The sequence below is a fragment of the Ursus americanus genome, chromosome 18 (genome assembly GCF_024610735.1).
Source record: "Ursus americanus isolate L20-20 chromosome 18, mUrsAme1.1.p, whole genome shotgun sequence".
Taxonomy (NCBI): domain Eukaryota; kingdom Metazoa; phylum Chordata; class Mammalia; order Carnivora; family Ursidae; genus Ursus; species Ursus americanus.
The window spans coordinates 26877477-26897420 of NC_142144.1; the positions used below are offsets into that span (position 1 = coordinate 26877477).

The window sequence follows — 19944 nt, forward strand, 5'->3', positions numbered from 1 at the left end:
CTTAGCAAAGTATTAACATTGAGGCAGCTGAGTTCCTAGAGGAATGTCACTCTGGCTGTTTCCAGGACTTGTCAATGGGCTGTAGGTAGTAAGGAAATTTAATTGTGTCTACCCACATTCCCTTCTGGAAGCTAGGTTACTGAGAGCTTTGTTCTTGTAAACTGCTAAGACATTTGTAAACTGAGGGAGATTCAAGTCTTGCAAGATTGTGTATCTATAGGTTAACTGTTTCTTTATCCGTTAGGGCAGCCAGGAGTGCCTGAGGAATGTCACATACATCCCATGTGGGGGAGGGGGGGTTGCAGGGTGTCAGCTTCTGCTTTGTCCTCAGCTTGCCTTCTGTTCCCTCATCAAGTGCTATGATTTTTTCCTACTGTCTTTAGACCTGTAGTCAAAGTCTGTTTTGCCTGGGTTAGTGGTTTTGTGGTAACAAATTACATTCATTGTTTGGGGGAAGCCATTCAAGGAAACGAGAGCACACCCTTCAGAAGTAGAAGTTGGCTGAGAGTACCTGGGATTTTATACATATATTCATCTTTACCTCCTAACTGTATTAGATAGGTGATAATTTCATGCCAATTAATGTGGGTGATAGGTATAACTGTTTAGGTGACTTTTTTAAAAAAAAATATTTATTTATTTGAGAGAGAAAGAGAAAGCATGCACACACACACACACACACACACACACACATACACACACACACACACAAGTGGGGTTGGAGCTTGATCCCACCACCTGAGCTGAAACTAAGAGATCATGACCTGAACTGTAACTAAGAGTCACAGGCTCAATTGACTGAGCCACCCAGGTGCCCTGTTTAGGTGAATTCTTGGAGATGCTTACATATGGAGTGGGATTGTGTTACAAATTAGGTTGTAAAATTGCAATAAGAAAACTGAATAGCTCAATGGCTTCTAGATTTTCATTGAATGGTTGCAAAGTTTCTGAATTTGTTGTGAATTTCAAAATGCCACTCATATTCACATAAATACAAGTAAATTCTAATTTTCAACTTCAATAATTTTAAAACTATTTCGTACAATAAAATATTTTTGTCTTCACTCACTAAGCAAATAAGAATTAAATAATGATTATAGTATAATCATTATATTATAATATAATAACTTAATGTATATAAAAATTCTTACAATTCCTGGAAATTTAAAAGTTTTTGCTCTGACTATTAATAACCAAGAGCTAATGTAGCTAAATGAGGTATTTCTACTATATTATCAATAAGACATGTTAGGATGAACAAAGGTATGGACAAAGGCACTGGAATATATTTGAATTAAGGATTTCAGCAGTGTATGATAATACAGAATGGGTTAAGATACATCCTCATTGCTTATTTGAAATACAGTATGGATCTAATATAATTAAGTCTTTAGGGGATTCTTCTTGAAGTTTTCAAAAGTTTTGAAGTTTCCCCTGAAGCAATTTAAAGCTTAGAAAAGTGCATAAGTCCCTTAGAGCAAGAAATATTTAAATTGCCTTCCTGAGCCCAGAGAAAATTCTTTAGAGAAATTCCTGGATCTTCACAATAGGGCAATGTTTCCACCTGGGCTTGAAGGGCAAATGAAATCTTCCATATTCTCAGATACTTATTTTTATCTTACTTTTGAGCTAGCACAGCCAAAATGCACTCCCTTTGTAATCAATCATATTTGGCTGTAATGTATAGTTTTTAAAACACTTTTGCAATAGTACCCTTGCCAACAATGTTTTCCAGACAACAAGGCCTGTGACATGGTCCTCAGTGGTAATACCTTCAGACATTCATCAACCTCATGGAAACTTTTGTATAACAGTCTGCAAATGGAAGATCAAGGCAAAACAGTCTGCTGTGTGTTGCAACCTAGGTGGTGAATTGATCTTCCATTTAGAGGTAATTGCTGAAAACATACTAATAAAACAAATCCAAGGGGATGTCAGTCCAGTGAACCGAGTTGAAATAGCCATGTGTTGGGGGATAGAATATTTCTTACTATAAAGAGTCTATAAAGAATAGGAATTTAAAAAATTCCAAGAGGATTTTCTTTGATATAGTGAGAAAATGGAGACAAAATTTAAAAATATAACCAAAAGAATAATTTGAATAGCCAAAAAAGATGGATATTTAGGTCTAGAATTTATTTTACTGGGAATAAAAATTCATTTAGCCAGAATATAGTTTCTGGGTCCTTGGTTCAGTACTGCCTGAGTATCGAATGGTGTCGTTTCCCACTGGTCCAGTGAGGTTGCTGTACAATAGGCGGCAGATTTGCACTCTTGTGTCACCAGCGTTCCGATTCTGTAACAATTTACCTCATAGCACCAATTCGGTTCTCTTTGGTTCTGTTCAGCAATGTTTGTCCAGTGCTAATCATGAACAGACAGACAGTCCCTGTCCTGGAGCCTTTCACTGGGGCTGCTATTTGGAAAACTCTATTACTTGTTCTCGAATACATACTTTGATTTGTGTAAAAAGTAAATGAAGAGGAGCAAAAGATCCTTAGCTAACAGGGAAGAATTTTGATTTTCATTGTTATAAGAATATTTGGGGAATTGTTTTGAGTACTTTTAATTTTTTGTTGTTGTTGGTAATGCATTCCCATGGTAACTTGAGACATCATATTTGTCACACACACAGACACACACACACGCTCATTTAACTTTTACATGAATGAATTGAAATAGCCTTTCTTTAAACATGTCAACCTGAGTTTCTTGTTTTAAATGGTGCTGGCCTTTACTATGGGGGCATAGCCCTCTTCATTACAGTGTGAGTGGAGTTTGATATAACATCCATCCACGTCACAAAAATTTTCATCTATGTGATGAAAATTAGGTTGACTTCTATTGCTTATAGAACCTTTTTGTAGAAACATTAACTTTAATGCACATCTGCCTGTCAGTAAAAATCTCAATTTCATAAAAAAAATATGTTTGTTTCAATAGACAAAGTGAACTTGCAGAGCAAAATTGCTTCTTAGTCATCATTTACTAAGGAATTGGGATTTAGCTGGCTAGCATTAAATAAAGTGAATCTGGGACTCTGAATAAAAGAAGCATGCATCTTTAGGGTATAAAAGAATCCATAAAAGATGAAGTTGATTGAAATAAGAGCAAAAATAGGATGAAAGTAGTACCCTAATAATGACCAAAGGCAAATAGACGTAATTAGAAGCCAGTTGAAATAGGTCCAAAGGATTCAGACCTAAAATTCACACTAAGTTTCCTGAATAAAGAGAAATGTTCTACATGTTAGGTGCCTTTTTGTTTGAGTGAATTAGAGCCTTTGCAATGGAATCTGTGTCCACAAGAAAGGAAATTTATATATGTGTGTGGGAGGGGTGCTATTTATGAGGAAAAATGAAAGGAAATAGCCTGAAACTTTATGAGGCAAAACCTTGAATGCAAAACCTACTGTTTCTGATCCCTGAGTGATGGCAGTGAATATTTCCCTAAAGAATAACCCAAGGTGAGAGGTGTCAAAGAACTTTTAGAAAATGTCTTTTTGGTCACAGTCTTTCTTTCAATTGAACTTAAGCAGCAACTGGTTAAAGTGGCAATGAAAAGTTTTTTGCATTAAGAAAATGAGAAGACAAGTCATAGACTTGTAGACAATATATGCAAGTCATATATCCAATATATTATTCATAGCCAGAATATATGAAGAACTATCAAAACTTGACAATAGGAAAATGAACAATCCAATTAAAATGGTCAAAAGATATGAATGATACTTTACTAAAGAGAATATAAGGATGGCAAAAAAACCCTCCCAAACATTAGTCATTAGGGAAATGCAGATTAAAATCATGATGAAATATTACTACATACCCATTAGAATGTGTAAAATATATATATACCCACAATACCAAGTGTTGATGAGGGTGAAAAGCAACTCCCATACATTTCTGGTAGGAATGCAAAAATGATGCAGCTACTGTGGAAAATTGGCAGTTTCTTATAAATTTAAATATGCACAATTCTTTATCCACTATGCCACTCTGAAATTTACCCTAGAAAAATGAAAACTTGCGTTCACACAAAAATCTGGGTATAAAATTTATAACAGCTCTATTCATAATTGCCCAAAACTGGAAACAAATGTCTCTCAGCAGGTGAATAAACTCTGGTACATCCATACAGTGGAATGCTACTCAGCAATCACAACGTGGGTGAATCTCAGAGGCTTTATGCTAAGAGAAGAAGCCAGAGACCAATGGCTCATGTGATTCCTTTTATATGATATTCTGGAAAAGGTAAAACTATAAAATAAAAGGCATTTTAGTCTTTGCAAGATTTATGAGTAGATGAAAGGGAGGACTAACAAGGGATAGCACAAGGAACTGTTTAGGGTGATAGACAAATTCTGTGTTCTGATTATGGCGATAGTTATGTGAATCTATACATGTTTAAAATTCATAGAACTATACACTAAAAGGGACAAAATCAATTTTACTGTATATTTTACTGTATGGTAATTATTACAATTTTGTTCTATCTTCCACCAAAAAAAGGATATTTGCATTATAACAAAAAGACTTCAGATAATTGGGTTTTACGGGAATTGTACTTGTTTTTTGGGCAATCAAGCAGTCAATAAACACTGGTTGGGTTTAATGCTGACCATTGTTCCATCCGATTAACACACTTCTTTCCATGTTTTAATATGCAGTGGGTTATTATTGAGTCTTCCCGAGTAGGAGCCAGGCTGTCTTTATAAGTGCTAACCAAATCTCTGATATAATGCATTCCTTATTACTTTTATAGTTCATTAAACATTTCAGATAATTAGGGACCACAGGCAGGCTTAAGTTTGGGCCTAGGCTTTGCGACGTATTAATTATATGACTTTAGGTTTAAACTCTCTTTGGTTAACTTAGATAAATTTCTTATTTTTTTTAAATGATCTTAAGTGTGGGGTTTAAGTGAGGTGATATGTGAAATCAGCCTCACAAATAGCTGGCCCATAATGGTGGATACAACAGATTCTCCTGCATACTTCACTTTCCTTGTTATTTCACTTGTTTACCTTTTCTCTCTTCCTTCCCTTCTTTATTTTCTTTCTTCCTTCTTCTCACTGGGTTAATGGCAAATTTTTATGTATGTGCATTGGTGAACTTGGACTTACCGTAATAAATAAATTATTATGCTTAAAAAAATTTTGAATTCTTACAGGTAAGAGAAAGTAAAATGGAATGGGAAAATCAAACCATTCTGGTGGAATTCTTTTTGAAGGGGCTTTCTGGTTACCCAAGGCTTGAGTTACTCTTTTTTGTGCTAATCTTAATAATGTATGTTGTCATCCTTCTGGGCAACGGCACCCTTATTTTAATCAGCATCTTGGACTCTCACCTTCATACCCCTATGTACTTCTTCCTGGGGAACCTCTCCTTTCTGGACATCTGCTACACCACCACCTCCATTCCCTCCACACTGGTGAGCTTTCTCTCAGAGAAAAAGACCATCTCCTTCTCTGGCTGTGCAGTACAGATGTTCCTTGGCTTGGCCATGGGGACAACAGAGTGTGTGCTCCTGGGCATGATGGCCTTTGACCGGTATGTGGCTATCTGTAACCCCCTAAGATATCCTGTTGTCATGAACAAGGATTCCTTTGTGCCCATGGCTGCTGTGTCCTGGTTTGCCGGGGTTATCAACTCTGCAGTACAAACTGCATTTGTGGTACAATTGCCTTTCTGTAGGAATAATGTCATTAATCATTTCTCCTGTGAAATTCTGGCTGTCATGAAACTGGCCTGTGCTGACATCTCAGGCAATGAGTTCATCATGCTTGTGGCCACAACATTGTTCACCTTGATGCCCCTGCTTTTGATTGTCATCTCTTACTCATTAATCATCTCTAGCATCCTCAAGATCCGTACTTCTGAGGGGAGAAGCAAAGTCTTCTCCACCTGCTCAGCCCACCTGACTGTGGTGATAATATTCTATGGAACCATTCTCTTCATGTACATGAAGCCCAAGTCTAAAGAGACACTTCATTCAGATGACTTGGATGCAACTGACAAACTTATATCTATGTTCTATGGGGTTACGACTCCTATGATGAATCCTTTAATCTATAGTCTCAGAAACAAGGATGTGAAGGAGGCAATAAAACATCTATTTAACAGAAGGTTCTTTAGCAAGTGAATGGAAAAGGTGTTGGATTGTGAACACATTGGACATCGTTGAAACTTCGAAATTATGTTGGAACTTTGGTTACTTTTACTTTTTTGTATTTTCATTATTTATGATGACATACAGCTTTACAATATCATTGCATGCTCATGGAGAATTTGCAAGATACAGGACAGTAGGGTGAGGAAAATAGAGATTACCTATTACTCTAACACTATGAGATGGTTCCTTTCAAACATTTTGAACAATATCTTTCATATTCTGTATATGGAATATAACGTTTTGGAATTGGGCATTATATGTCATTTTATGTTCACTTTTTTACATAGTCCTATTTCATAGGCATCACTTCATCAAATCTTTCAAAATAAATAAGAAGCTCTTTTTTGTGAAAAAAGCAAATCAGAAAAACCTGCAAACACATTCTCCAGTGGAGAGCCTTGTGTTGTAGTTTCACATTAATCTCAAAATCCTCCTGTCTTTAGATACTATTTTCTCGTTCAATATTTAGAATATTTTGCCTGTGTAACTAACGGTGCTGAGCATTTGGGACTATTGAGGGAATGGGTAAATGAGCCTTAAGGGTGGAGCCTATGCAATCAATTAGGGTATCCTTGTTTTATATCCTTTCTTTATTTCAGCATACATGTTAGCTCTAGCATAAAGAAAATTTTGTGAAATTAAAACTGGGTTAGAAAACGAGTCTGCTGGTCTAATAATAATGTGGACAAATGTTCGGTTGGATGGGGTCATATCCATGCTCATTTAGAAGAAGCCAGATTTCTTTGATATCCTGAGGTCATTCCAGTATTTTTCCAAAACTTAGAAGAAGGTCTAAGTTCTTGATTTTTAGTGTAGACCTGCACTGATATTTCGTCTCTGTTATTAATAGCTTTGTGACCTTAGTAATCTGAGGTCTGTATAGAAGATCGGGGGATGTCAGACAAGATGTGACATTATCTTGATTTTCCTTGGCTTTCTTCTCAAATTTTTACTCTATTTGAAGAACATTTCTAATTTACAGGCCAACAGGAATGAGAAAGTGTGTTCAGGAGTGAGCCACATTCTAGGAAATCCATTTGGCTGGGTAAATTTTATATTGATGGAGCAGTGAATTCAGGGGATGTTGGGCATTAACATATTTTACATAAGCAAATAAGAGTTAAATGTTTTTGGGATTTGGGGGTATATTAATATCACTTTTCCAAATTCAGTTTTAATTTTAGTGGCAGGAATATCAGTCATAAACTCTAATTACCTCCAGCTTCAATTATAGTTATTCACAGATTAAATCTGATGGCAAAGGCTAAGACTGTTGCTGTATCCCATTCACACCTTAGTGAAATATGCTATAAAAACCTATTAGTTTCCATATACATGCTCATAGGACTTTTTTCTCCTTAAGATTTCCAGGTAGGTGGAAAACCTCTAGAGTCAAGCATATTGTGTTTGACCCACAGGCCATCTTGGGTACTCAGACTCTACTTTTGTTTTTTTCTCAAAGCTTAAAACCAGCTGCTTCCAAGCTCTCTGGGATGACTGAACTAGGTCCTGGTCTTATATCAGACTTATAAATTTTTGATAGAAAATTAATTAAAGCAAGTAAAAATTTTAATATGTGTATTTCTTCCCAGAGGAAAAGTCCAAGAGTGTTTTCTTCCTCTCAGGGTCATAGAATAAAGGTCTGAGGAAAAGAAAGGCAAGTCACCTGTCTTTGATGTACCCATGTGTTTACATTTGCAGGGCAAATACGTTATCACTAACTGTCCTGGAAATTATGTCTTGATTCTGAGTTACTTGTCACTTATACTTCCATAGCACACTAAACCAATAATTTAATTGCAGCATTTACCCCCTTTTATTGAAATCATCTGATTACATGGACATTTTTTCTCACTACCTATTGGACAGGTAGAGACTGTCTTGGACATTTTTATAGTCAAAAAGATTCTTACTGTCAGCTTCATTGAGTAGGTGTGCAATAAGTGTCATGTCAACAGAGGTTATTAGAAAATATAAAACACCGAATAGAAACATGGGTAAAAGACATGAGTACAGAACACATATAAAAGAAAATACCATGTATTTAAGACATACACACAAGTTAAGTATCTCTAGTAGTTAAACATTTCATTTAAAGCAATGATGAGATAATATTTTAAGCCCTTAAGATTAGAAAAAAAAAAAGCTAAACTATTTGTCAGTATCCAATGATGATAAGAGCAAGAGAAAATCAAAAACACTATAACACTGGTGGGAGCATAAATTAGTGTTACCTTTCAGATTCATAAAAATCTTCATTTATTTTTGATAAAATCATTTTACTTCTGGAATTCTATTTTAACAAAATAATTTGAACTTATTTTGTTAAAAATAAATTTAAAGGGGTGCCTAGGGAGCTGAGTTGGTTACGCATCTGACTGTTGAATTCAGCTCAGGTCATGATCTTGGGGTCCTGGGATCGAGCCCAACGTCTGGCTCCACACTCAGTGGGATGTCTGCTTGAGATTCTCTCCCTCTCCTTCTGTCCCCCTAAAATACATAAATAAATCTTGAAAAAAATAAATTTAAAAAATAAAGAGAAAAAAAATCATTCAAAAGTATCTAGTCTTAAGGTGTCTCATTGGATGCTCAGAGGAGCAAATGATTTTAGCTTGAGTTATTATATTGTTTTTTTATCTTTTTTTCTTTTTTTAAGTAGGCTCCATGCCCAGCAGAGAGCCCAATGTGGGCTTGAACTCATGACCCCAAGATTAAGACCGGGACTAAGATTAACCCACTCAGCCACCCAGGCCCCCCTATTATATTGTTTTATTATGAAAATCAGGCTCCTTTCTGAACTACTGTTATCACTAGGTTGTTTAATTATAATTTATTTTCAACTTTGTTTTTTAACGCTTTATGTATCATCTAACTATATCTTTTCCTTCCTTGCTGAATCTTTTCCCTTCTCCTTCCTTCCTTGTTAAAAAAAAAAAAAAATTCATCCTTCTTTCACAATGTGTATGTCTTTTGAAATATTTACAATGTAAATATATGTTTATTAAAAAGTCAACTTTTACTATAAGCTAAATTATAAGGTGAACATAAAATTGTGTAAGAAATAATACATACTTTCAAAATGGTTGTGTGTATGTGTGTGTACATGTGTATGTGTTTGTGTGTGTGTTTGTATGTGTGTAAGAGAGAGGGAAAAAGAGAGATGGAAAGATTGAGAGAGAATTCAGCTGGGGAAATTTGATGACAATACATGAGCTCCTTTATGATTTTTGTGTGAAACAGAGTAATAGGCTTCCTGTAATTAGGTCTTGAGGGCTTTATTTCTGAAGTCTCATACGTTTTATACATATTTCATTTATGAAGCAATTTAAAGTTGTATACAGAGGTTTAGAGAGGTCCTTAAGAGCATTTAAATTGTGTCCTAAAGCATGGAGCAGATTCTTTAGGTATTTGTGGGTCTCCACAATGGGTCAGTGTTTCCGCCTTGGGCTTCATGGGCAAATGGCCCCATTCCTAAAATTTCTGCTAACTATTAATTTTCTTCCTTTTTTGAACTAGAGGAATCTAATGGTACTTTATTTGAACTAGAAGAATTTATCTTCATAATCACACTTGTAACAATTATGTTTCTATAAATGTCAAACAATCAATGAATTTCTGTGACAAAATGATTACTCACCAGTAACTGCCTCTTTGGAGGCTCAGCTACTTAATGAGGAGTCGTGAAGATTGGCTGCAAATAGAAAAGCAAGATGAAATTATCTGTTGTTGTTGCAGCCTAGAACAATAGGCAGTCTCTGGTTTGAAGGTAAGTTACTGCAAAGACAGGAAACAAACTCATCATCTATAAGCAAGAATTGGACTGACGGGTTAAAGGTGTCAAGTCTGAAAATGGGATGTTTTGAGGAGAGACTGTTAGAAATGGAATTTAAGGGTCTGTTCACTGAGATGTTATGGGGGAAAAAAGCTATGAGACTAAAAGGGCACTTCTGTATGGAGAAGCCATTGTGCAACAAACTGAAAGGAATTTGCCCAGCATGTGTGAATTGCTTTTTATTAATGTGTAGCTTTTTAGTACATTACAAAGTATTTGGTCACCATTGCCTATTTGAACTAAATGAGGCTCACTACAGGGTACATAATAGACTGTATGTTCTGTAGTATAGAATTAATAACAAACAAGTCTTCCTTGGTCCCCTAGCAACAACTCAGTTCCATTTGGTTCAGTCAACTGAAAACCAGGGGAACTATGTGTCAGGTACTGTTCTAGGGCCTTTATACAGAGATTACATATGAGGAGGTTACTATGACCAATTTGGATTAAAAAAAAAACCTGAACATTATAATTTCCTGAGATCTGAAAAAGATAATTTACCGAAGCAGTGCATAGCCAGAAAGAGACCTGCTCGGGCATTATTTTAGTGTGTTTGGATACAATATTGGTGACTATTTTGAATATTTGCTTTTCAATCATTAGGTTATAATTGTAAAAGTGAGTTACTTTTCCTTTTTTATGTTAGGAGGATTGCTAAAATGTTAAAATAGTCTTAGTCAAAAAAGTTAGTCATGTGTTTTAAGACAAGGAATACACTGGTATCTTACTACAACCCTATTTCTTTTATGGAGTGAATTGAATTTGATATAAGGCAGATCTTTTGGGTGATATTTCCTTTTTGGCACCTAATTTGCTGGTTTCTAGAGGATGAGAGTGAGTGTGATAAAATGTATTATAATTTGTATATAGGATGACCATAATACCATTTGTCAGAATGCTATGTGTGATCTGATTAAGCTTTTAAGCTACATATACCTGATCTTGCAGAAAGAAATGATGACCATTTCAGAGGTGTAAGAAGCGTCTAACAGAAGGAAGAAATTAACAGAGAGGCATAAAGGAAACCACTAACAATGGGAACCACTGTTGTACCTATTGAATTACATATACTAGCTCATTTAATCTTATCAACAAATAATATGATATTGGTGTTTTTATTTTCATTCTATAGCTAGGAATGGTGATGATCAGAAACATGCTTAGGCCATCTAGTTAATAAGGGGGAGAGATGGTATTTGACCTAAGCCTGCCTCCAAGGCCTGTGTTCTTTTTTTTTTTTTTTTTTTTAAGATTTTATTTATTTATTTAACAGAGATAGAGACAGCCAGTGAGAGAGGGAACACAAGCAGGGGGAGTGGGAGAGGAAGAAGCAGACTCCCATCGGAGGAGCCTGATGTGGGGCTCGATCCCATAACGCCGGGATCACGCCCTGAGCCGAAGGCAGACGCTTAACTGCTGTGCCACCCAGGCGCCCCCAAGGCCTATGTTCTTGACAATATTAGGAATATGCTTGATAGAATATCATGTAGCATGGAGATAGCTAATGGAACAATGGGTTTTATAGAGATGATTTTTTTATAGGTGTGCATATAAATCTCCATTATTCAAAAAAAACCCTCGTGTACTTAATACCCTTTGGGATCTCAAGTGGTTTGAGACCTAGCCCAGAAAATCTGAAAAATTCCATAAAATGCAAATTTTATAAAAAGTTAAAGTATTTTAAAAGCTGGGGAAAAGAGGGGTTTAGAATAGGAAAATCAGATTGGTCTTTGGTGATCCTAAAGAGACTAATTATGTCCTGAAAATGACAAGATGGACCTCAGATTCAGAGCAAAGTACCTCATAAAGTTAGGTAGACAAAGGATTCTGAAGAGGGAGGACTCTTTGGCCATGAGAATGGAACAAGAATAATATCTAGCCTTTATTGAGCTGTAATTTTGTTCCAGGAATTTTACTAGCTCATAAAAGCAATAATGCATTTAATGGAAAGGGAATGACATTGGATAGAAGTATAGACCTTTAATCAGGTCAAAGAATAGTTTACAGCTTGATGGTGGGACAGGAGATGATTATGGGCCTGGAAATCCTAATGATACTACGTAAAGGGTCCTGAGTATTGAGAATGCAACTCTATGTAAAGTATCTATGAGTATTCAATTCCCCTTTAGTGCGTAATACTGAACAAGTTAGAACAATTTTCAAACATACAGGGTTGTGTCCTATGACGGGGATAGTTCGATGTAGTATACCACTAGAAAAGTGAAAGGAGAAAGGCTATGAATCTCAAAGCTTAAATGTTGTTTATTTTATGAATAAGCAATATATTCATAAAGTGCCAAAATTTTGAAAAGTACTAGAAGGTGTATAGTATACCACCTACCTTCCACTCCTGTGAATAAGCTATCCATTTCCTTTTCTGGAGATCACTATTCTTGTTTCTTTTTCTAGAGATATTCTATGTGTGAACAAAAATGTGTGTGTGTATATATATCACATTCATATATAATCTTTTTTACACAAATGTTAGCGTGTCATATATACTGTTTTGAACATTACTTTTCCAATTAATATTTCTTTTTAAAAAAATATTTATTTATTTATTTTAGAGAGAGCACGTGTGAGAGTGAGTGAGGGGGGCAGGGAGGAGGGAAAGGGAGAAAGAATCTGAAGCAGACTCTGCACTGAGCACAGAGCCCAGCACAGGGCTTGATCCCATGACCCTGAGATCACGACCTGAGCTGAAACCAAGAGTTGGACGCTTAATTGACTGAGCCACCTAGGTGCCCCTCCAGTTAATATTTCTTAAAGATCTTTCTACATCAATGCACAAAAAGCCCCATATTCTTTCTGACAGCAGAATAGTATTCTATTATTTCTATGTCCCCTTTTCCTAGAAATTTAAATTGTTTCTGCATCTGCTAATACAGACAATACTTTAATGAATCAATTTTATGTAGATCACTTTATACATGTGCCAGCATAACTTATGATAATTACCTAGAAGTATGCTTTGGTGATTTTGATAAATATTGCCAAATTATCCTCCACAGAGGATGTACCAATTTGTGTGTCCACTGAGAATTTATAGGAGTTCCTGTCTCCTCACCTTTAGGAAGCAAGTCATTAAAGGTGACACCATGCCTTGTCCCTATGAGATATCCGTGCATAGCCACCTGAAGAATGGGTCACAGTGAGAGATGTTAGGAAAATTCTCTGGAGGCTCCCTGTGATTTTGGTCATTGAGTTTCTTAACTTTTTTCAGAATATATATATAATTTATGTAATATGTTTATATACTTATACTTATATATATAATTGTTATTGTATATATAAGCTTTAATGTACCAACTAATGTAAAGATGTCAATTAATGGGCACGATTCATATATACATATGTATGTATATTATTAATATATATTTTTTACTTATATACTTATTACAGGTCATACGTGTATTTGTTGTATATAATATGTAACTATATATTGTATATTATGCATAATTATGTATATTATTTTCTTAGGATATAGTCTTAGGTGTAGAATTTGGTAGAAAAGTCATGCATTATAAAAATTTATGCAATTTAAAATAAAGAAGTTATTTGATGATCTGTAAGAATCCAGATAATATATTACATACTCATCTGAGGAAAATTCTGCAAATATACTCTAACCAAACCAAAATATAAATGAAAATCTGGTCCTGAAGAGAATAGAAGAGAAACAGAAGAGAGAGGAACCAATGGTGATCAATGAGTAGATATATAGAGAGATAAATACATTGGTAAAGACTGTCCAAGTACGTATAGTGTAAGGGCTGATGAAGAACTCTCCAAAAGATACATTTTAAGGAATTTATAAATACTTCTACATTATCTCATTGACATTTGGGAATTTGAGGATAGAGATGGAGGAACAAAAGTATTCTTGTAGTTCTGTCTTCATTTAGTGTTTGAGGGATAACTTAGGAGATTAGATTCCACTCTAGTGGAAAAAATAATTAATCTTTATGAGCAAATGGTTGGGTCTTATCAGTCAAATTATGGGCATAGTGAAAGAGAAGGTATCCACTTATGGAATGCCAAAACTGAGTAGAGTGTCCAAGTTAATGAAAACAAATAGTAAATGACAACTTAACCAGGAAAAATAAGGAAGTGGGAAAAAAAGAAAATGCAGTAATGAAAAATAAGTAAGTAATAAAAATAAAGTATATGGAAAGAAAACAATGAAGTACATTAATAATTGTATTTTTAAAGTGAATGGACTGGATGTTCTCAAGAAAGACAAAGACTGTAAAAGGAGATTAAAAATTTAAACTCAGACGTATGTTACTTATAAGTAGTGTACTTAATGAAGTAAAAAAGAAAAGTTGAAAATAAAGGGATGCACAAAGAGCAGGCAAAAGCAAACTAAAAGAAAGCAGGAGTGTAATAGCAATATCATAAAAGTGGAATTTAAAGTACAAAACATAATAAAGACAGGTCAATTAATAATATTCACAATTGATAAAGATTACCAGCCATAAAAACACAGAAACTAAGCATATAAAAATCCTAGATATATGGGCAGAACATGGTTGCAAATATTTATATAGACTTGATTAAATATAGATGACAGATATAATCATTTCACAGATTAGAATAACATTAAATAAACTTGATTATGTGTATACATGTATGCATGTATTGTGTATCTGTATAAAACTATATCTCTCTCCCCAAGATAATTCATATTTTTTGTTAATATTTACATGGATCAAGTAATTGGCTGCCAAAGTCTCCATAACTAGAGAATTACATGTCATGTTCTCTTGTCATAATAAAAATTGTAAATAAATAGCAAAAATTGAACACAAATATCTAGTGACTAGATATGCAGAGAATACACACCTGAATAGCTGTTGGCTTAAAGAGGAAAAGTAAAGAAAAATTATGTAGAAGCCAAACAAAAGAACATTTCATGTCAAAATCTAAGTTTTTAGGAAAACAAAGTATTTTAAGGGCATTAATTAGAGCTAGAAATAGAGAAGAAAGAGGAAGTAGTAAGCAATTTAGTTCTTATTTCATGAAATTAGAAAATTCCAAATAAGCTTTAAAAATTTACAAACAAAACTTAATAAAACAGGAAAAAAAAAGTGGAAGTGATAAATCTATCCAAAAGCTCCCCTCCCCTTTTTTTGAGAAGAGCTGTAATATAGGAAAACCCCTCGTGAGACTAATAAAGAAAAAATATCACTAAGGATAGTAATGAAAAATAAGATAGAACTTCTCACAAGGGAGATCACAGATTATAAGGATCAAATGCAACTCTAGGACAACAATTTGTAGGAAAATATCAAGTATCAAAATGAACTTTCAAATCACTATGTTGAAATCTTGCTTCTTTCTGAATAGTCACCTCTTTTGGTCTGATATTTCTTTTGAAACATTAGTATTGTCAATTAGATTACAAGATATTCTAGTCTGTGAGCCAAGTTCTCTGCAAATTGAAGAATTAAGAATTTATACTCTGCAGCCATATGGCTTGGATTTAACTCTTAGTTCTACCATTTATTTAGCTATGTGACTTTAGGCAAATTACTTAACTTTTCTGTGCTTTATTTTCCTCCTCTATTAATAAAGATGATGATGCTAATAACAGTAATTGCCTAACAGGGTTGCTATTCAGACTAAATAGGCAATGCACAAAGCAAACAATTAGTAGAGGATTGACACAGAGTGAGAAATGTTAGTCATTATTTTGTCTTTCTTTTTATTCTTTATCCAACAAATATTTTTGAACAACTATCTCTGTGTCTACTCTATTGTAGGTACGAGGACTATGGAGGTAAACAAGAAAAGTACCTACCTTTATAAACTTTACATACTACTATGCAAGACAGATGGTAAACATAACATTATAATTTAAAGGAGTCACAAGATCATTGATTTATTGTGTGGTGCTTTGTAATCAATAAAAATGGTTTATTGTTCAGTTACAAATAATACAGTGCCAATTTTTATTATAACCTCTAGTTTACATATGTGATGATAAATATGACAAAAAGCCCAGACTTCCCCAGAGAAGACTTCGTCAGGTTTGAATCTTACTTAGCTCTCCAATATATTTACCTTTAGTCAAGTTTACTTAATATTTACACTTCAGGTTATTTTTCTGTAAACTGTGGATAATAATACCTCTGTCTTAGAACTGTGATGAGATTAAGTAAATTACATGGCATATTGTATGTGGCTTAAAGCATGTAAGTTTCCTCTTCCCACCTCACTCTTCATTCATATTACCTCACTTCTGTTTACTTCTTTTTTTTTTTTTAAGTCTTTCTCTTTAAAAAAAATTTTCCCCTCTGGCAGTGTGGTACTTGTAAACTGGTACACATTTGAAAGCAATCATAATGAGATATCTATTTTGTTCTAAAAAATTCTAATGTCTTACAGGTAAAAGAGAAACAGTAAAATGGAATGGGAAAATCAAACCATTCTGGTGGAATTCTTTTTGAAGGGGCTTTCTGGTTACCCAAGGCTTGAGTTACTCTTTTTTGTGCTAATCTTAATAATGTATGTTGTCATCCTTCTGGGCAACGGCACCCTTATTTTAATCAGCATCTTGGACTCTCACCTTCATACCCCTATGTACTTCTTCCTGGGGAACCTCTCCTTTCTGGACATCTGCTACACCACCACCTCCATTCCCTCCACACTGGTGAGCTTTCTCTCAGAGAAAAAGACCATCTCCTTCACTGGCTGTGCAGTACAGATGTTCCTTGGCTTGGCCATGGGGACAACAGAGTGTGTGCTCCTGGGCATGATGGCCTTTGACCGGTATGTGGCTATCTGCAACCCTCTAAGATATCCTGTCATCATGAGCAAGGATTCCTTTGTGCCCATGGCAGCTGGGTCCTGGATCATAGGAGTCATCAATTCTGCAGTACAAACTGTGTTTGTAGTACAATTGCCTTTCTGTAGGAATAATGTCATTAATCATTTCTCCTGTGAAATTCTGGCTGTCATGAAACTGGCCTGTGCTGACATCTCAGGCAATGAGTTCATCATGCTTGTGGCCACAACATTGTTTATATTGACACCACTGTTATTAATCATTATTTCTTATACATTAATTATTGTCAGCATCCTTAAAATTCGCTCTTCTGAGGGGAGAAGCAAAGTCTTCTCCACCTGCTCAGCCCACCTGACTGTGGTGATAATATTCTATGGAACCATTCTCTTCATGTACATGAAGCCCAAGTCTAAAGAGACACTTCATTCAGATGACTTGGATGCAACTGACAAACTTATATCTATGTTCTATGGGGTTATTACTCCTATGATGAATCCTTTAATCTACAGTCTTAGGAACAAGGATGTGAAGGAGGCGGTTAAACACCTACTGCGAAGAAATGTGTTTAACAAGTAAATGGGAAAGGGACAGGTAATTTTTATAATCACAACATGGCAATCGATTAGGGAAACCAAAAAGCCAAATACGTAGGTTCTCACTGCTGTGTCAAATTTATCTCTCAAAGCTCTGAAGCTCTAAAATATTTTTTGAGTGCAGTCATAATGAAAATAAGTAAACAAAATGTCCATGTTTTAGGAGTCAATGATTGTAGTTTGTTCTTATTTTTGTTGTTGAAGAGCTTGATTGTGAGGGCAAGTAGAGGGGTTGTGTAATAATGAGAGAGATTTCTAGACAGGAAAAAGTTACACTTGTATTAAAACCTTTAAAATGTTTTTTTTATAAGATTATTTCCAAAACCAATTTCATACTTTCTTACTTTCTTTACAAGACAAAATGAAAACTGGTTTCAGATTTTTAAAACTCAGTTAAAATTATGAATTTACAGTACTGTAATTACAAGAACAGTTTGACTTGGAGTCTATTCAAGTATGTAATGCTGATTCTCCTCTATGTAGCTGTATAATATTAAACCTTTTGGTTCTAGAATCGTATTATTTTTTATAACTTGCTGTTCACTTCCACCTATGAAGCATTAAATTATTATTCTTTTCTACTTTCAACATATCTACTTTGACAGCCTTGTTTTCCCAAAGGTCTTCTGATTCGTGGGATCTAACTGCTTTGGACTTGGAACCTAATAACTGATTTTTAAAGCTGTTTGAAAATTAAAAGTAAATGAGTGAACGATCTGAGTTCTGAGTGAACTATCCATGGATAAAAGTAGAGCTATATGTTTTCTTTTGTCCCATTGGCTCTCTAACCATGAAGCATGTTGCTGATCCAAAAAGAATTCTGTTATTAGGGAATGGTGGGTCTACCTTTAGATGGTTTTTACATTTTATTTTTATCTGGGATTTATATTTCTTTCCTCTGTATGGTAACCTTCAGCTTTAAAAAATATTTACTTTTTATCATTTTATTTTTTGTTGATCTGAATTGTACACTTTGAATATTCATGTTAGATTTTAATGTTGAATATTACATCTCTTTTTTTCTTTCCTGCTACTGTATTATCCTCATAATTTTTTCTTTAAAAATTTAAGTAATTTAGCTTGTTTCTTTTAGAATTTCAGAACTTTCAGGTTTTAAGTTGTTTTTATTCTTTTGTTTAATTGCTTTAGTTTAATTGCTTAAAACCCCACATTACTTATTAATTTTTCTTTAGATTTTAAAATATTCTTGGTTTTCTGTTTTATTCTTTAAATTTTTTTAGATCTTGTGTTTACTTTTAATTGTAAGGTGGAGATTCATTTTCCCCTCATAGTTCAGAAAGAGGCAGCAGTGATCATTACATAGGACACCACACCACAAAAAGAAATGACTCCTTTATTTCATTGTCATGCTGCTTCTATCTCTGTCTCCTTGAATCTGTTAGCTCTCTTTATAATTATTTTTGGAGACTATTTTCCAAGAAATCTGAGAGAACCACAATTCTAGATCCTTCCTCGATGCTATATCTAGCAACAACAAAAAGACCTGAGACTTAACTGACTTCTTGGAGGATATTTCAGGGATAAAATATTTTCAGTTTCTCCAGTACATAAAGCCAAAAACATTGGTCTCAAACCACAAGCTGTCAGCATTCCCAAAGAGGTCATGAAAGATTTGATTGACGAACTGCAGTAGAAGTTTTATATAGCAGGTTCACAACCTGATACACATCAAATATATTCATTCCCAAGGTGGAGTTCTTGGGAATTTTGTTCCAGAAAGGTCATATATATTATATTTTGTTTCACTCCTTTGCGTTACTTTCTTTCATCATGATGGTCAATGAGAAGCTGGCTAGAATCCAGTTTATCCAAATAAGACTTAAAAAAAATGGGATCAGAGACTTTTAAAAATGGGGTCAGAGTTGTTTCACTGATTCATGGTTGGATTGTTGGATTTAGACTGGTCATTCTGCAGCTGCCCAGAAAGTGGAACCACTGTATTGCAGATTGGCCCTTCTTTAAAAAATTCTTAGGGAAAAGAGAGACTAACAATTTTTGAACTTTAGTTGACTTTCTTTTTTTTTTTAATAATAATTTTTTTTTTATTATATTATGTTAGTCTTAGGAGAGAATAATGTGCCATTCAGAGAGCCATAGAATAGTTGAAGGGAGACTGAATGAGAGTCTTTAGAGACTGCTGGTTGTGGCTGATCTCTTGTTTCACACCACTATTTCGGCTTCAGGGCCAGTCCTTTCTGCCTGTTTTTTGATGTCATCAATGTTGATGCAGTTCTTGGTCCTGTTTGTTTCATCCCACACATGGATGTACATTCCCTTCATTCCCTGAACTATAGATAGCTCTGGGCTTCTATTTACTAACTGAAAGTTTGAGGAAGATATAAGGGAATGACAGTGGAGAAAAGGAAAAAAGAAAAACCATAAATAGACTTCAGATTTCACTGTTCCTAATCTCCACCATGATCTTTCATAAAGATTCCTTATCATCCAACTCCTTCTTTAGTCCCTTGTCTCCTGTTACATTAATAGGGTTCACTGTGTCTCAGATTAGAATTATATCTTAAATTTATTATCAC

General features: G+C 34.6%; 2 protein-coding genes and 1 long non-coding RNA gene across 3 annotated transcripts in view; all 3 read left to right on the top strand.

Moving 5' to 3' along the window:
* The window catches only part of LOC123781066 (uncharacterized), a 614912-nt gene that overhangs the window by 107358 nt on the left and 487610 nt on the right, over positions 1-19944 (top strand). The gene's annotated exons all lie outside the window — the stretch shown is intronic.
* On the top strand, positions 1141-9002 carry LOC123781058 (olfactory receptor 13C9). The gene has a single exon (XM_045780356.2). The coding sequence runs from the start codon at positions 5188-5190 to the stop codon at positions 6142-6144; it is 957 nt and encodes a 318-aa protein (XP_045636312.2). The 5' UTR covers positions 1141-5187; the 3' UTR covers positions 6145-9002.
* Positions 13456-18353, top strand: LOC123781059 (olfactory receptor 13C2). Its single transcript, XM_045780357.2, has one exon. The coding sequence runs from the start codon at positions 16416-16418 to the stop codon at positions 17370-17372; it is 957 nt and encodes a 318-aa protein (XP_045636313.2). The 5' UTR covers positions 13456-16415; the 3' UTR covers positions 17373-18353.